The sequence below is a fragment of the Dermacentor albipictus genome, chromosome 5 (genome assembly GCF_038994185.2).
Source record: "Dermacentor albipictus isolate Rhodes 1998 colony chromosome 5, USDA_Dalb.pri_finalv2, whole genome shotgun sequence".
In the NCBI taxonomy this organism is placed as follows: Eukaryota; Metazoa; Arthropoda; class Arachnida; order Ixodida; family Ixodidae; genus Dermacentor; species Dermacentor albipictus.
In genome coordinates, this window is record NC_091825.1 from 144,841,924 (window position 1) to 144,857,818 (window position 15,895).

The window sequence follows — 15,895 nt, forward strand, 5'->3', positions numbered from 1 at the left end:
TTAAGAAAAACACTCCATACATAAAGCCGCGAACGAGCCCTTGAGTCAAAAACCCATAACGGTCATCGCTGTAAAAACAAGTGAAGAGTGGAAAAAAGTGAGTGCCATAGCGAACTGGTTCATTGCCCAATTGCAACCTGTGACCCGTCAAAACCATGAAACAGCTTCAAAAGACAATCTGTACAAACAGGCATTAGGGCCGTTTCCAAGGCCCATATTCCCAAAAACCTCTTGCTCTATGTCTGGGGGCCGAAGACAACCGTCACGCTGGGGCTTAGAAGGTGCACAGAAAATGGAGGGAACCTCAAGAATGATGATTCTCATGTTAGTATGCTGAGTATATATGTGTGTGTCCTTGTGGCATGCGTATTCATACAGTACGGCGAAAGGCATCTCTTTCGGAAGGGCTTTTGTTCCCTTATTCAATCAGCCTCAGTCATCCGCAATTCTGCTAGCGTTCTTGACAAAAAAGGTCAGATTCATGTTGTGTTCCTGGACTTTAGAAAAGCTTTCGATCTTGTGTGTCACTCGAAAGTAATTCAGAAACTTGAGAAGATAAATATTCCTACGCATGAATAATCAACTGGATCTTTGCATATTTACCTAACCATACACACTTTGTCAGCATAAGCGGCTTCTCTTCTCACGAAGTGCCATTTACTTCAGCATCCCTCAAGGTATACCGTGCTCTGTCCGTTGTTATTTCTAGTGTGTATTAATGATATTGAAGTGTAATTAGTCACGCCGTTCAAAGTTGTCGGCGTGCCTAATGAAACATTGACGCCTTAGCAAAACATCAGGGAGAATTTTTTTAATATACAGAGTGTCCCAGCTAACTTGGACCAAGATTTTAAAAATACCCAAGAGCTCTAAAGAAATCGTACCGACTGCGTAGTAGCCGTAGTCGTATGTACTTACGGCCAGCATTTTTTTTTCATCACGAAGTATTACTTAATTAATTACTTTTAATTAGTGAACCTTTGAATTATTGCTTGAATTGCAAACGTATCAATTATAAAGTTGTAGGGCACCTTAAGTAACCTCCGAATCTGGCATTTATTTCGTGCTGAAGTGGTCCTGGTTGGTTTTTCCAGTAAAAAACGAAAGCCCGCGAAATGCGAAATAGAAGCGCACTCGCACGCCGCTATTCAAGCGCCTACAAGCAACCATTGAAAATTATACGGCTGCATTGTCTTATCGCCGCATCGTACAAGGCTCCACAACGCTTATCAATGCGTCAGCGGCGTGTTCTCATGATTCCGCGACCATCACATAGATACAGGGCGTGAAGCCCTGTATCGAGCTGCCGCCGCTAGTAACGCCGTGGCTATTCGCTTGGGGGCGCTTGAGTAGCGGCGCGCGAGCGCCTGTCTGTTTCGTGTTTTGGATGTTTCGCGCGCTTTTGTTTTTTCTCTGAAAAACCAACGAGGCATAGCTGAGCACTAAACAAAGGCTTGATTCGGAGGTTATTTGAGGTGCCCAACAACTTTGTAATCGATATGTTTGCCATTCAAGCAATAATTGAAAATTTCACTAATTAGGATTAATTATGTAGGCAATACTTCGCGATGAAAAAATAGTGGCCGTAAGTACATACGACTACGGCTACTATGCAGTCGGTACGGTTTCTCTAGAGCTCTTGGTTTTTTTTAATATTGGTCCAAGTTAGCTGGGACACCATATATATATATATATATATAGTCATATCATGAGGAGCCAACGAACACTGACGTCAAGGACAGCATAGGAGAAATTACTTGTGTTTTATAAACGAAATAACGAAATGATAAATTAATGAAAATTAAGTGGATGAGCCAAACAACTTGCCGCAGGTGGGGAACGATCCCACAACCTTCGCATTGCGCGTGCGGCGCCGTTTCCACGATGCTCGTGGAAACGGCGCCGCGGTGGCTCAATTGGTAGAGCATCACAATTACCTTTATCGCCATTCAAATCTCCCGCCACCAAACCGGGGAGTTGTGACGTCGCATATGCCATCACCGCCCTTTGCTGCCATCAATGAGTAAAACGGCGCCCGACAGACGGCGGTACGGTTTTTTTACCCAAAGCGCAAACGCGGGGCCACGGAGAAGGCGAGCCAATACAGAGCAGTGGATTCAGCGCTGCAGCTGCTTTTTGGTCAAGTGGCGTGGACCGTTCAGGCGTCCCGCGGCATCACGTGGAAGTGGAATTCTCCGCTACTTGCAGTTTGCGCAAGTTTCGTGAACCAGCAAAACCGGTGCAGCATTACGCCATAACGAAACTACTGAAACGCGAAAGCGCGGGCGGCGCAGAGTCGAGCGAAAACGAAACCTTTCGACCGCCCGCGTCATTGTCAAGGGTAGGGTCAATGAGCTTTTTTTTTTTTTCTGAATATCAAATGTAACTGGACGAGTAGCATTTTTTTTTAGTTTTATAATGCAATACAATGATCTGTTTATTACGAGTGGTTGAGTAGTAGTAAAATAAAAATGTAACGAGGAGTGTTTTCGCCATGGGTTTTGTTACTTGAATGTCCCGGGAGAGTGTGTAATCGTGTTCTGCAATTACCTCAATTTCTCGATCACTAGCGCTATGTTCGCGATAATATTAACGCCTTGCTATTACTTTAGCTTGACTTAATATATGCATTTAATGTCCCTTTTAACAACAACGAAATTGTGTGTGCAGGTTGTACTGTCTTCGTCTGTTGCTCTTCTGTGCGGATAATTTTCAGAGAACGCCCCTATCAGCACTCTTGCCGGTAAAGTTTCTTTTGACATGCGATGCTCATTCCTTGATGCTATTATATTAGTTCGAAATGAAGAACAAACGATCTCTTTAGAGCAATATAAGGGCGACCTGAAACAGTCAACACGTCTAATAATTCCTGCTGTCAAACAACAATTGCCCAGATTCGAAAACAGTACACTATGGACTAAGCTTCCACAATACGCGAGGTACGCGTTTTGCCACGTTTAGCCATGTTTTGTTTTGTCCATCACCGTGGCTCTGTCCGTTTTTCTCTGAATCAAAAAAGATGTTTTTATGGCCGTTCCATGCATAGACAAAGACAATATACAACATTAGACCATGTTTCGTGGATGACAACCAGTGACAAGTGTACAGCCGTGCAAGTTCATTTCAGAAAATGTCAACTGATATTGCGCGAGCGCCATCTTTCCCATCCTATAGTGATTTGTGTGATCGTATCATTCGTATCATTTGAACAGTCAGTAGCCCACTGGACCTAACAGTTCGTGCCAGTGAACAATGGCTGAAGAAACCAACGTTTTGTTTATTCACATCGAACCACTCGCAAAAGCAATTCCTCGGAGCTTCCAACGGTCCTGTCACGGGTTGATGCCAGGGAGTGAGCTGATGATGTCGTTGATGTTCGGGATTCCGGTCGGAAATCCAGGGGGGAGGTTGGTGGGTATAGCGGGAGGGATCGCTGTGGGCAAGTTGGGCGGCACCGTCACGATGCCACTGACTGCCGAAGCGGCCGCTCCAATGTCTGGCATTGTCACGCCCGCGGGTAGGGTGCCTCCAGGAAGCAAGTTGGTCCACTGGTCCAGGCCCGGGAAGATTCCACCGCCACCACCGCCACCACCACCTCCTGCTCCACCTTCTTCATCCCGTCCGGGACGCGAGTTCTGGGCCCACGAAACAGTCTTAGCAATTATGTCAAACTGCACAGTTACAGGCATAATATCCTCCTCAGACTCGAGTACAGCTGATGGACGTAATCAACCTTCGATAATTTTTTTTGCTATAGGGAGTTTTAGAGATAGCACACTCGAGCGTGTTTGCGCACCCAGAACCCAACGTCGTGCTTGTGTTCTTTTGTGCTTCTTTTATGTTATTTTGTACTCCTTTTTACGTCCTTTTGCCCGCCCGGTGGTTCGCGTACGTCCGCCTACTTCAGGTGTGCGAAAGCTAAAATTACCTATTACCAACTATTAAATTCCGTTGGCCGACAGATACAGTAGCACACTGTGGCAAAAAAAGAAAGGTTGCACAAACAGGGATAAAGTGCCTCAGAAAGACAGGCCAGCGTTTCGATGTCTTTGTCAAAAGCGGCCTTGTACTCCTGGGCGGGTTAATCTTAACGGGTTAGTAGAGTGACGTCACGCGTGGTCGTTGACGGCGGCGGCTGGCTGCAAAGGAAGAGGCTGAAAATAACTTTCACAGACTTTATCCCTGTTTACGTAACTTCTATTGTCAACTGCTGTGAGTCACCAGCGTGTTCTTTTTTTTTTAACTCGTTTATGCTCCGGTTACATGCTGAATTCCGCAAGTCCATTTACGTGGAGAAAGTAACCGTCCATTCGCGCTCTTCGTCGTAAAAACCGAGGGACTTTTGAGGGACTAAGCACAGAGATAAAGTTGTTATATCGAGCGATAGGATGGCGCGCTCATGCTGCATCCTAGATTTTCATGCCACGTCGATGTATTCGAAACGCACTTCACGTGTGTGCTATTCGTCGTTTGTGATGACCCAACGGAGCCGATCAAATTGGTGTCCATTTTCATGAAAGCTGGTGGCAAGAATATGCTTAAATCGCTTCCATGCAAGTGGACATGCATCCGATTTTACTTCCGGGATGAATATTTTACGTAACCGCTTTTTAGTTAATTCTGAGAAAAAGAAAAGGATAGAATGCAAGGTGCATTTTCATTTACAAGGGTTCGCATGAGGATTTAAGCTCAAGCATAAGAATCAGAACACATATTAGACCATCTTTCTTCACGTTTTACAAACGTGCATACACTTGTGCACAAAGCATTGATGTGGTCTCAAATTTACATGCAGAGAGCGAGACAACGGTTGCAAACGTTTCTTTTTGTTATACTCATCGCCGCAAAAAAAAAAAGGACAGCTGGAAACGTGGTACTACAATTATGTTATACTACCCGCCGCGGTGGCTTAGCAGCTATGGTGTTGCGGTGCTAAGGACGGGGTCGCGGGATCAAATCCCGGCCTCGGCGGCCGCATTTCGATGGGAGGCGAAATGCAAAAACGTGCGTGTCCCGTGCACTGGGGGCACGTTAAAGGTCCCCTGGGGGGCAAAATTAATCTGGAGTCCCCCATTACGGCGTGCCTCATAATCAAATCGTGGTTTTGGCACGTAACACTTTAGAATTCATTCATTAGAGTTATATTATTACGCTCAACGTATCATTACGCTAGCTTTTTGCGGCAGAGGGACTAAATATTACTGCAGAACTTATTGCTCTCTGTTGTATCGTGCTCCGTTAACGGTTTCTTTTATTTGTATGTTACTCTTATCTATGTCACCGCAGCTGGGTTTAGACAGCAGCAAAACTGGCCACAATAATACAAGTTCATGGAACATAACATCGTATCCGGACTGCACATGCAAGCTTGCAGTGACGTTATAATTTGTTGCCAGTAGTCTGGGTAACGTACCTTCATCGGGCTTGGAGCAGCGCCTTGAAGGAAGAAAAACGAAACGGGTTATTAGGTTGTGGCAATGGACAATGCGCTAACGTCTGACAAGTGTTGGAAACCTGAATGGAAATTGAGATAAACTTAACCGCTCGTTCGGTTTTGCCTTTCACATTTCGTTTATCGAATTATGTATTAGCCAGATTTAAACGAGCAAGATATGAAGCATTGAACGACAGCAAGGTATAGTACGACCGTGTTTATTATATTGTAGAAACGTCTGACTACGCAGTGCGCTTATTCAACGAGGTGTATCATTCTTCACGGACCCTTTCTGCAAGCATGCACGGAAACATTTCACAATGCAGTCGGTGTGCTTTCTTTTTCATATTGTTTTTTCGCTATAATGTTTTCATTCTTTAGACGCACGACGGCACCACTACGAGGCCGAACATTAGTGAAGTCATGTCCACTTAGCACAAATCCTAAGAATATTAGCGACACCTGTCAAATGTCACCAAAATCTGAAAAAAAAAATGCATTGGCGTTACAGTTACGATAATTCGAACGGCTTGACTCACGTTTTTGGAAACTGTTAGCTGGAATAGCACTGTATTTCGTAGCGCACCTAAGGCCGAATATCTCGGAAGTGGTGCTGGTCTCGCGACTCCTAAACACGACTTCGCTACTGTTAGGCTTCAATTTCGCATGTGCAACGTGTGCCTAAAGGGAGCAGTCATGAAGTCGATTAATGAGTATTTTAGTTAGCTGCCTAGACATTACGACTTCTTCACGCAGGTATTATACGCCTCTTCCATAAGTGTACCTGGAAATGCAAAACGATGCTATCTGTCACAGGCGATTTAATAATATATATATATATATATATTCTCAAGCTAAATATAAAGAGATGGTATAGCTCGCGCAAAACATGAAAATATGCGTCGACTCTCTTCCACTGCAGAATGTATAACAGGAGCCTGGGCATCCCCAAATCGAGAGGCCTCACCGACTGATGAACACAAGACGGCGGCGACCACACCGAAGGCGACTGCGAATCTAGTCATTGTTAAACGTAGTCTCCACTCAGTCTTGCCCGACCGCGGCATACGGCTGGCTTCGCTGTTTTATAGGCCGTGTGGCTCCCAGGGCATGCATATGCTAAGTGCAGACGGTGGGGGTCCCGCATCTTTGTTGAGTACTGAATGATGACAGGATGAGACGGCATATACTTCGGTGCGGGCAGAGTGACTGCTTCTTTCGAGCAACCACGCGGTGCCCTGTTGAGCTTCGGGCAGCGGTTCAGAATGGGTCTCTCCATCGCGATAGCTCTGCATTGCTTTCGCGATGGCGGCGGGAGGGGGAAAGGGCCCGCAAGTAACGAGAAGAGAGGCAGTAAAAAGAAGACCGCGATATATTTTGCCCGTGGCCAGCCCCGATGAAGTTTCCACGCCAGCAGACACGCGCTTGCGCAATAGATTGTGTTTTGTCCAACAAAAAATATGGTACCCAACTTCTTTTGTTTCTTCAGCGCCTATTGATTGATTTATATAATTTCGTGTCCTGAGGAAACACTGGAGTTATTAAAATCTCCAAGCCTGTCTGACGGCTCTAAGGCAGCACGAAACTGCTTTAGATTGCTTGTATAACTATGAAGTCAATCCAAACTTGTGCGACAGTAAATCGCCAAGTCGAACGGGAAGAAATTGAGCAGGAGCAGCAATCCCACAGATTACCAGCCACAATCGCAAGAAGAATCTATATCATTTGGCCATTAAAAAATTACTGCATTTAGCAATGCCGTTAAAGACTGCTCCAATAATTTTTATCCACATTATTTCTTATGGCACGTGAACGTATTTGTTTGTTTGTCTGTTTGTTTGTTTGTTTGTTTGTTTGTTTGTTTGTTTGTTTGTTTGTTTGTTTGTTTGTTTGTTTGTTTGAGAGAGAGAGAGAGAGAGAGAGAGAGAGAGAGATTGCAGATAGTTGCATTGCTGATAATAGCAACGCGCCTCTTCGCAATGTTAACTTTGATATCACTTCTGCTTATTAACAGTCGGCATTTACTTTTTACCAGAATGGTTGCTTGCTGGGTAGTTGGTTCATTGCAACTTATGTAACAGCGCGAAAAAGAATTAAGGAAGTGACGACGATAGAGACAGAATCAAAAGAGCGCTCTTTTCAGTCTGTTTCTATTGTCGTCACTTCCTTTTTTTTTTCGCGCTGTTAGATAAGTTGCAAGTTACTTGTTACCGCAGGGCAATATGTTTACAAGGGTGCTGCCCTTTGCCATGATGCCCAAAACGAGCTGCTGCAACTGGCACCCTATTATGGTTATGGTTATAGGGCAGCTACGACAGGGAAGCCTCTATCCCCGAATCAAAAATTTTAACTCTCCGTCACGTCTACGATCATTCAGTAAGGAGATTTATAGATTAGGAGACGCAAGCAGCTTGCCCACGCAAAAACCAGCATACGTTGCTTTAGGGTCTTGCTGGAAGCCGAGCAAATCGCACGCGCATACACACGCAAGCGGAACGCAAACCATTCGCGCCCTCTGTAGGACGGTACGTAATCACTAAATCTATTTCCTAATTCCACCCAATCTAAGCAGACTGGGAAGTTCCCTTACATTTTGTGTCTAACAATCTCTTCTCTTTCTGTGTTTTTTTTTCTCTCTCTCTTTAATTTTTGTCGCTACCCACGGTTCCCTCTTTACCTTTTCATTTCCCTTTTCTAGCCCGATGCCTCCACTTCCTTCAGAGGACTGGCATTTTCACAAACGCCATTCACGAACACCCAGTGGAAGAATTATTAACTAAAAACGTCTGCTTTGTTGCAGAGTACATAAATATCTGCCTTGTTGGAGAGTATATATAACAAAAAGAAAGAAAGGAAAAGTAAGTAAAGCAGAACTTGGAGGCCATGAAAGCCGCACACAGCAAGCTGAAAGAGACGAGGCGAACCTCGCCAAGGCCGGCCCTGATTGCGCACGTCTCTCCGGAAGCGCGGATAAGGCGCCTTGTTCCCGTCCCGCACGCTTCCGCTTCCTTGTGTTTCTCGGCGAGAAGCGCGTGCGCAAACGCGCACTCGTGTACGCAACACACCCAACGCACACACACGCGCGCGCGCGCGCTTTTGTCCGGCGCCGCAAAAGCACGTTGCTTTATCTTCGGCTGCCGCATATCCTGACAGCGCTTGATTTTTTTTTTTTCCGCTTCTATTTCGCTCTGCTCGAGTCGCTGTCCTCTCCCGGTGCCCTTTCAGAAGACTAGTTTTGAGGGACACTAAATAGCAATACCACAAATCAGTTCCGGAGAAATATGCCAGGTGCAGGAAAAACCAAGAAATACGTATAGCGTGTGGAAGTAGTGCAGAAACCGTGGAGCACATTTTCATGCCATCTCGCAGTATTCATGCGGAGCTAAACGAGGAGGTAGTTCCTTCTTCTTTTTCTCGAGGGGGCTGCGCTTCAGGTATAATAATAAAATAATAATAATCTAGAAATTAGTATAACTCCACACTGTGCAGAAAGTCCAGTAAGGCTCTGCAACTATAGTCATCTTGACCTCACTTGCTGAAGTCAGTGTGCCAGTCACTGCGGAGACCAAACCACTGCCCGAGGCTTCGTGTTCTCAAGACAACAGAGGAAAAGTTAATTAACCTGGCGGTGGAAAATGGTAAAAGGCGGCTGGTGTATTTTTGAGCAGGGAACACGCGAAATGAAAAGACATTGATTTTTAGCGCAATAAATTTATTCCACTCTGGATTGTTTGCTAACATAAACGGCTGATGACAAGGGCGGATAATGAACGCAAAAAAGGTGAAACCTACCGACCTTGGTAGCATCAGCCACCACCACATTTCAAAGGGGGCGCGTAATAATAACATCCCCCTACACATTCACTCTAAAGAGACACTAAATACCCAGAAGTACTCTATAGAGTGCACCACCGGAGGAGGCCGTCGCGTCGTCGACGTGAACAAACTATAGGTCCAAACAATAGCTTTCCGTCTTTAGTTTCACGGGCCCAGCGGGAGCAGATCGAATCGGCATCAGCTGGTCTTCTCGAGTTATTGAGCCGAGCGAGAAACGCAAGTGCAAGTTAAAAATGCATTGTCACGATTGCAACCGGGGGGCACGGACTTAAGGTTCCTCGCCCTCTCTTTTAAAACCCATCAATCAGCGCGGCCTGTAGTATGATGCCGTCGCGCTCAGGGTGTGTCTATGCCCGACAGATTAGTGTTTTACCTCTGTCAGAAGGTAAGCTTCAGTCGCTAACGCATCCTTACGAATGAACGACGATCGAACGTGAGGGCAAAACGTAAGCCTTGCCTCTCCATAACCGAACGTGGGTGAGTCACAGAAGAGCCCGCAGAACGTGCTGGAAAATTATTCGCGCATAATTGACGCGCGCACGCGCAACGATTTCTATGAGCCTAAGCCAACTGGATCGGTATCACGACAGAGTAGCCCATGCAGCTCGTGATGCCTTCGTCAAATGCTCCAGCGAGCCACTCCACAAAAACAAGCCAAGGTCGCACGATCCTGGCAAGCGAGCACAGTGGATGCTTTTTATCATGTTTTTTTTTTCTTTGGAAATCAGCGATCACAATCTGGAGAAAAAAAGAACATCCGGGTGCAAGACGCTGCGTTGCCCTTGGCACGGTACTGAAATCGTTGTACTGAAAATTGTTAATGCCATGACAGCGACATGATAACATTTGGGGGTATACCGAGGTAACAGCTAAGGTTGCAAAATCCAACGACTATATCAAAAACTATGCAGATGATTGAGATGTCAGGTTGTTGGAGGAAGTGAAAGGGTGTTGCAAAAAAGCAGAACCAAGGTAATTTGACTCTGCACGCTATAATGTAAGCTGAGTCATTTGTTGCAATTTGAACGACAACACTGCGGACAGAGGAATGAATCTGAGGTAAAAATAACGTTGGCGGCGCATCCATACTTTGGAAATGATTGGCGACGTTAAGGCGATTGGCAGTCTATCATATGATGGGTTTGTAATTGGTGATATGTCTTATAAGCTGTTGTGATTATTATGAAGAGCGACACATTTCCAGTGATACCAGCTGGCGTCAAAGAGGTCCTTTGAGGAGTGGCACATACCCAGGGGACGTATTCTCGCACGATCCCTTTCGGCGATGCCATCGCTTTCGCGTATCGTAATGCTCAACCATCCAATCCGCTCATCCGGTTTTGCTCAAACAGCCAATAAGCGTGCAATGAAAGTGATATCAATGAAAGTGGCTGTCCGAGATTACGCCCCCAGATGGCGCAACCCAAGGCGGCGTGAAAGAAAAACGGTTAGATACCGGCAAAGAGAGACACCGGGAAGAATGCTAATTGCATTAAAAATCTTTCTTTAAAAAAAAAGGCCTTCTTGTTCTAAGCGAACATGGTGATCAATATCCGCAACCTACGATAGCCGTATAGCTGGGTAAACTATTCTAGGGTGTACATATTAGTGCGACGTGGAAACAGACTTTGTAGTCGGAAGTAAGAAAGAACAGAGCGAGCGGTAAACTTTTATTCGTAGAGCGGAATTTAAATGCGTATTTCTATGCTTACCCAACGAGAAAACCGTCCGTCCGTCCGTCCGTCCGTCCCGTAAGAGGACCGCTTTAAAGATAGCGCCCGCAGTAGCGAGCGAATTCATCTTCGTGCTGCATCTCACTTCCACGCCAACGAAGCGACGAGAACACAGCGCTCCCGGAGCTCTCGGCGTGTCACTCTTCAACGCCGAGTGAGGAGAGCACAGCGCGCGAAGCTATCAGCAGTCGGTACTCCTTGTCGGTACCGCATATACCGCATGGGTACGTTCACTCACGGTTCATAACGGTTCGACGCGGATGAATAAGACGCTAAAGAACGCTAACGATTATAATGGTCGGAACGTCATCAGCGCACCTGGCGCCGCCACGTGCTGTACGTTGCTTGCGTCCTCAATGCACCTTGCGGCGCCGTCTGCACCAGTTGGTGTCGCCGCAGCGCTGTCGTTTGTACTCGCCGTATCATGTTTCATGACATTCATAATGACACCGGGTTGCGTGGAGATGAGCAAGTGGCACAATGCTTACACACACTTAGACAACTCCCAGAGGAGTTTCTGCGTGACCTTTTTTTCTATAGCTATGTTTAGATGCTATGACACTGCATAACAGCCGCTGAAAAAGCGGCGATACGTGCCAGCAGGTGCCTAAAATGAAGCCATTGGTGGCGCAGCGTCTGGCTCGTTTTCCATCCAACGTACAGACATGCTGAGACAATCGTTCTGGGGCGCCGGTGTGAAAGCTGAATAACGTTAGGCATATTTTCCTGCGTATTTTAATAACCTGAAAGCGTTTTTGTGCATTTGCTATAGCTTGTAACAGTATAAACTTAGGTAAATGCATACCTGTGTGAGCAGCGCCCTTCCCACTCGGCGAGAAAAACCGCATAAATAAATGATGCCCAATGTATTGGACATTACCGCGCACAGTACGAAACCTTCAAAGCACAAAAAAAGAAAAAAGAAAGACAACAGTTCCTATGTTTATAGTCACAGCCTTGAATTAGAATAATCCCTCTTCCCTTCAGGCATCAATAGGTGTCCCAAAATAGATTCTGAAGCCTCAGCTATATACTTGAACGGATCGAAAGCGTACATACGCTGTAGATGTAAAGCCTTGGAATTAATGGCACATAACCATTCGAGGGGATTGGCCAATAACCGGTTCTTCGAAAAAAAATAAGGCAGAAGAAATGTAAAATTCAAACAACATTTGATAATATTCGTAGATTAAAATCAAACGAAATACACTGAAAAAAATGAAATTATTAAAATTAAGGACTAAATAGGCTCAGTGCAGAGCAAGACCCTTTTTTTTGTTAGTTTGTTTGTTTGTTTGTTTGTTGATAAAAATACTGCTGAGCAAAACATGCGACCAGGCCTTTCCTCGGGCCGATGCACGCTGCATGCCGCCACCACGAGAATAAAATTAGGGACCCGATAAAGTCCGAAAATTCAACCGGATACGAACGGTTTTGTTCACTGCAAGCGGTGTTTCAATACATTCGAACTCGTCCGGCTGCGCATACAAAGGGGAGGAGAGACGACACACACTACGCAGCGCGCGCGCGTGCGCGTAATTGCGATTCCCGCCCCCGACACGGCTCGGCGTCGTTATGGAGATGCGATTCGCCGAACCGGCGTGCAGGCCTTGGCCGCCCCGAACGAAAGCTGCCCTCCTCGGCAGAAGGGGGGGGGGGGGGGGGGGGGGGCGCGTGCGCCGGCCAAAAAGTCGTCGCGTGACCACAGAAACGTGACGTAGAAATTTCCATCTTCTCGCACCTGCCCGCTTACCGAAGCACGCAGAACGGAGCCGTTTACAAAGCTTACTTTCACTTGACTTATTTTAATTTTTTTTACGCTCATAGTTGTTATAAGCCAGCCAGGCGTTTGTATATGTAGACGAGGTGTATGTTTTCAAACAATCGGGCACAGGGTGCGTGGACACAAAAAACAAGAACAAAAATAAAACAAATAGAGGTTGGAACTTTTCTTGATTGCGATTGATTGATTGATTGATTGATTGATTGATTGATTGATTGATTGATTGATTGATTGATTGATTGATTGATTGATTGATTGATTGATTGATTGATTGATTGATTGATTGATTGTTGTTCACCACTTGAAAAATAATCATTGCTAAGTAATTTTAGAAACTCATGATATGTATCTTGCCTTTCGTGAAACAACACGCTACTAGAGCTGGCCTTTCTTTTCATTTTACTAATTTATCCTTTGACATTCATTTGTGTCCTCTGTGAGTAACTGGTCTAGCTAAATGTAACCTTCCGCACAATCTAGACGTCAACCACCAATCGTGGATTCTCGTTCTCTTGCCACGAACATTACCCTAGACTTCTGCATTCTAATCCTCAAACTTATCTCTAATGAGTTTGCCGGTTGAACTCTTCGAATATTTGTTGCGAGTAATCTCACGCTTTGCTGAACAGGACAATGCAATCTGTAAAACGCAGAATGTTGAGACGTTGGTTTTCACACATAATCCATCTCAGTCTAACGGCTTGAGTACTTCTTCCGAGCATGCAGCGAATAGCTTCGGAGTAGCTGTGTTTCGCTGCTCGATACCCTTCTTAAACGGTATTTTTTTCTCGCTTTGTGATGAATACTGCAGTTTCGATTATTCTTCTTGCTTGCTGCATGCACTCGTCGACTTTGCCTTTCTTTCTTTCTTTCTTTCTTTCTTTCTTTCTTTCTTTCTTTCTTTCTTTCTTTCTTTCTTTCTTTCTTTCTTTCTTTCTTTCTTTCTTTCTTTATTTCTTTCTTTCTTTCTTTCTCAACCACTCGCGTCTGGACGACGCTGGTCATGCAAAGAATGCATCGAGAGACAGAACGGGCGTTGTTTTTACCGCCCGCACGTAGGCAATAAATCAGCGGCGCGCACCAAAACGCACGGTAAGCGGGCGAGCGGCGTCAAACTTAACGACCTCGTTGAGGACGCACCCTGAGAAGCCGGCTTTCTTCAACGCCCCTGAGCTCTGCCAAGAAACCAGCGTCCCTGGGAATTACGCCGCCGCTGCCGCTGCCGACGTGTTTTTTCGTCGCTCTATTCTCTTTCTGCTCTTTCTATTCTCTTTTATCGCTCTATTCTCGGAGTGAAAGACGTAAATTCTCTAGAGAAGGATAGAGTGCCCTTCTTTCCGAGCCCAGTTGTCGTCGTGACAGGCTAACTGCGTCGAAGACACCGATACACCGTTGATTTCGCAGGGGCGCAAGGAGGAACAACGATGGTTCCAGTGACGCAAGCTTCTGAGGGAGCAAGGCTACGCGGGACCCACTGGCGGACTGCCATTTTGCCACGACTTTGTCTGTTTCTCTCCCTCTCTCTCTCCTTTCAGTGCGAAAGCTTAGTGGTGGTTTCAGTCGTGCTTTAAGGCGGGTGACGGGGCGGGAGCCGTTTGTCTGGGATGGTTATGTCATCCCTCGCAGTCATCCTGCCCGTCTCACGGTAGGTATCACGCAACAAGAACTCCTTCCACTCGATTTAACTTTTCTGACGGGTTGGAAGGCTTGTGGACAAAGAATTAAGGGTCTAAAGAAATGGTAGAAATATATACAGGCAAAGGTAGAGTGTAAGAGACGGAGGAGGGAAGTGGATGGGGGAGGACAAAGACGGTTATGAGGAGCGACGTGGAGGATACAGGTCAGGGGAGTAAATGCGGTAACCTGCGCTTTTATTCTGGCGGTTTTACAAGAAGTTTTTGCGTTACCATCCCTCTGTTTTCGTTTCTGACTCTGGCATCTGGCAAGGCCAGATGAAGTTTTCCGCGTCGCCTACTTTGTTGCACCCCATGCGACATGGACAAATAGCCCGACGTCCCATGTCTTCTAGATCAACTCAGCACGAACTCATAGGCGCAAAGCGACGGCCAAAATTTTTATCACTAAATATGCCGAAATTTCAGCACTTATAAAATTTTGCTACTGAGTGCTTGCTGTAGTGTCAACAGCACAAACTCTTGCCAGCCTGATTTCGGTATTTTGGACTTTAGAAACAACTGTACTGATGCCATTACAGTCTAGCTACGCTGAATAAGGAAATTATTACGTAGGAAGGCGGCTAATTACTATTGATACAACTCTCAATTTTACCGGCGTAAAATATTGTTGTCAGTTACACCTACACAAGCTGCCGCGCATGAACATCATGAGACAGGCATTCGAGCGGTGGAGCTGGCGATGGCGCGTGACTGTACCTGTATTTGGCTAAGATTACGACGCAGGCTTTTCGTTATGCCATTTCGGAACACTAATGCAGTGAAAATAACACGCAGACACGAGAAAAACGCATTTACACACATACACATCGCCATGTGCGTGTGTTCAAGTGTTCTTTTCGTTTCCTAGTCATGCTTGCACTATGCTGTTTTTCTACGTCTCGCTTACGAATCACACCGGCAGACAGTTACCGCTGGCATTTAGGGGACCAGAGAAAGCGACCCATGCGTCTGTCCTGTTTACAGTTGGATATACATTTGAGAAGTCGAATCACGCCCTTGTTTCTGCGGGATGGCGCGGGAATGCCCTGCAGTTTACGCTGTGAATTTCGCAAACGCGAAAGAATAAATATGGCGTCGGCGAGCAGACAGGCGTCTCTGCAACACGGGGAGGGGGTACGGGAGTGTATATACACATAACACGGGAGCGCCCAGCCATAAAGAACACGCGCGGGGACGCCAGAGTCAAAATATAAACGTGCCTCCTCCACCTCGGCTCTTTCCACCGTCCTTCCTCCAAGCCATGTCACCGCAATACTCCGAGAGGCAAGCTGCATCTGGCGTGGTACCTCGCACTGTTTACGCTAGCGAGATTGAACGCGCCTCCGCGATCACGCTAAATCTGACACAGGCAGGGCGGGATTCGAGTAGCGCTAGCAAATAAGAGTGAAAGAGAGACAAAAAGAAAGGGGAG

At 46.0% G+C, this 15,895-nt stretch overlaps 2 protein-coding genes across 4 annotated transcripts in view; one reads left to right on the forward strand and one right to left on the reverse strand.

Moving 5' to 3' along the window:
* The window catches only part of cher (filamin protein cher), a 202,612-nt gene that overhangs the window by 56,667 nt on the left and 130,050 nt on the right, over positions 1-15,895 (forward strand). The gene's annotated exons all lie outside the window — the stretch shown is intronic.
* LOC135906320 (uncharacterized) overlaps positions 3,258-15,895 on the reverse strand; it is a 127,899-nt gene continuing 115,261 nt past the window's right edge. For 2 of the 3 annotated variants that reach the window (XM_065437667.2, XM_065437668.2), the window contains 2 exons: positions 5,414-5,436; positions 3,258-3,635 (listed from right to left, as the gene is read on the reverse strand). In XM_065437667.2, coding sequence (XP_065293739.1) covers positions 3,333-3,635; positions 5,414-5,436 — 326 coding nt within the window. In that variant the 3' untranslated portion in view covers positions 3,258-3,332. Of the gene's footprint in view, positions 3,636-5,413; positions 5,437-6,401; positions 6,551-15,895 lie in introns of those variants that run through there. The other variant, XM_065437666.2, reaches the window with a different exon arrangement.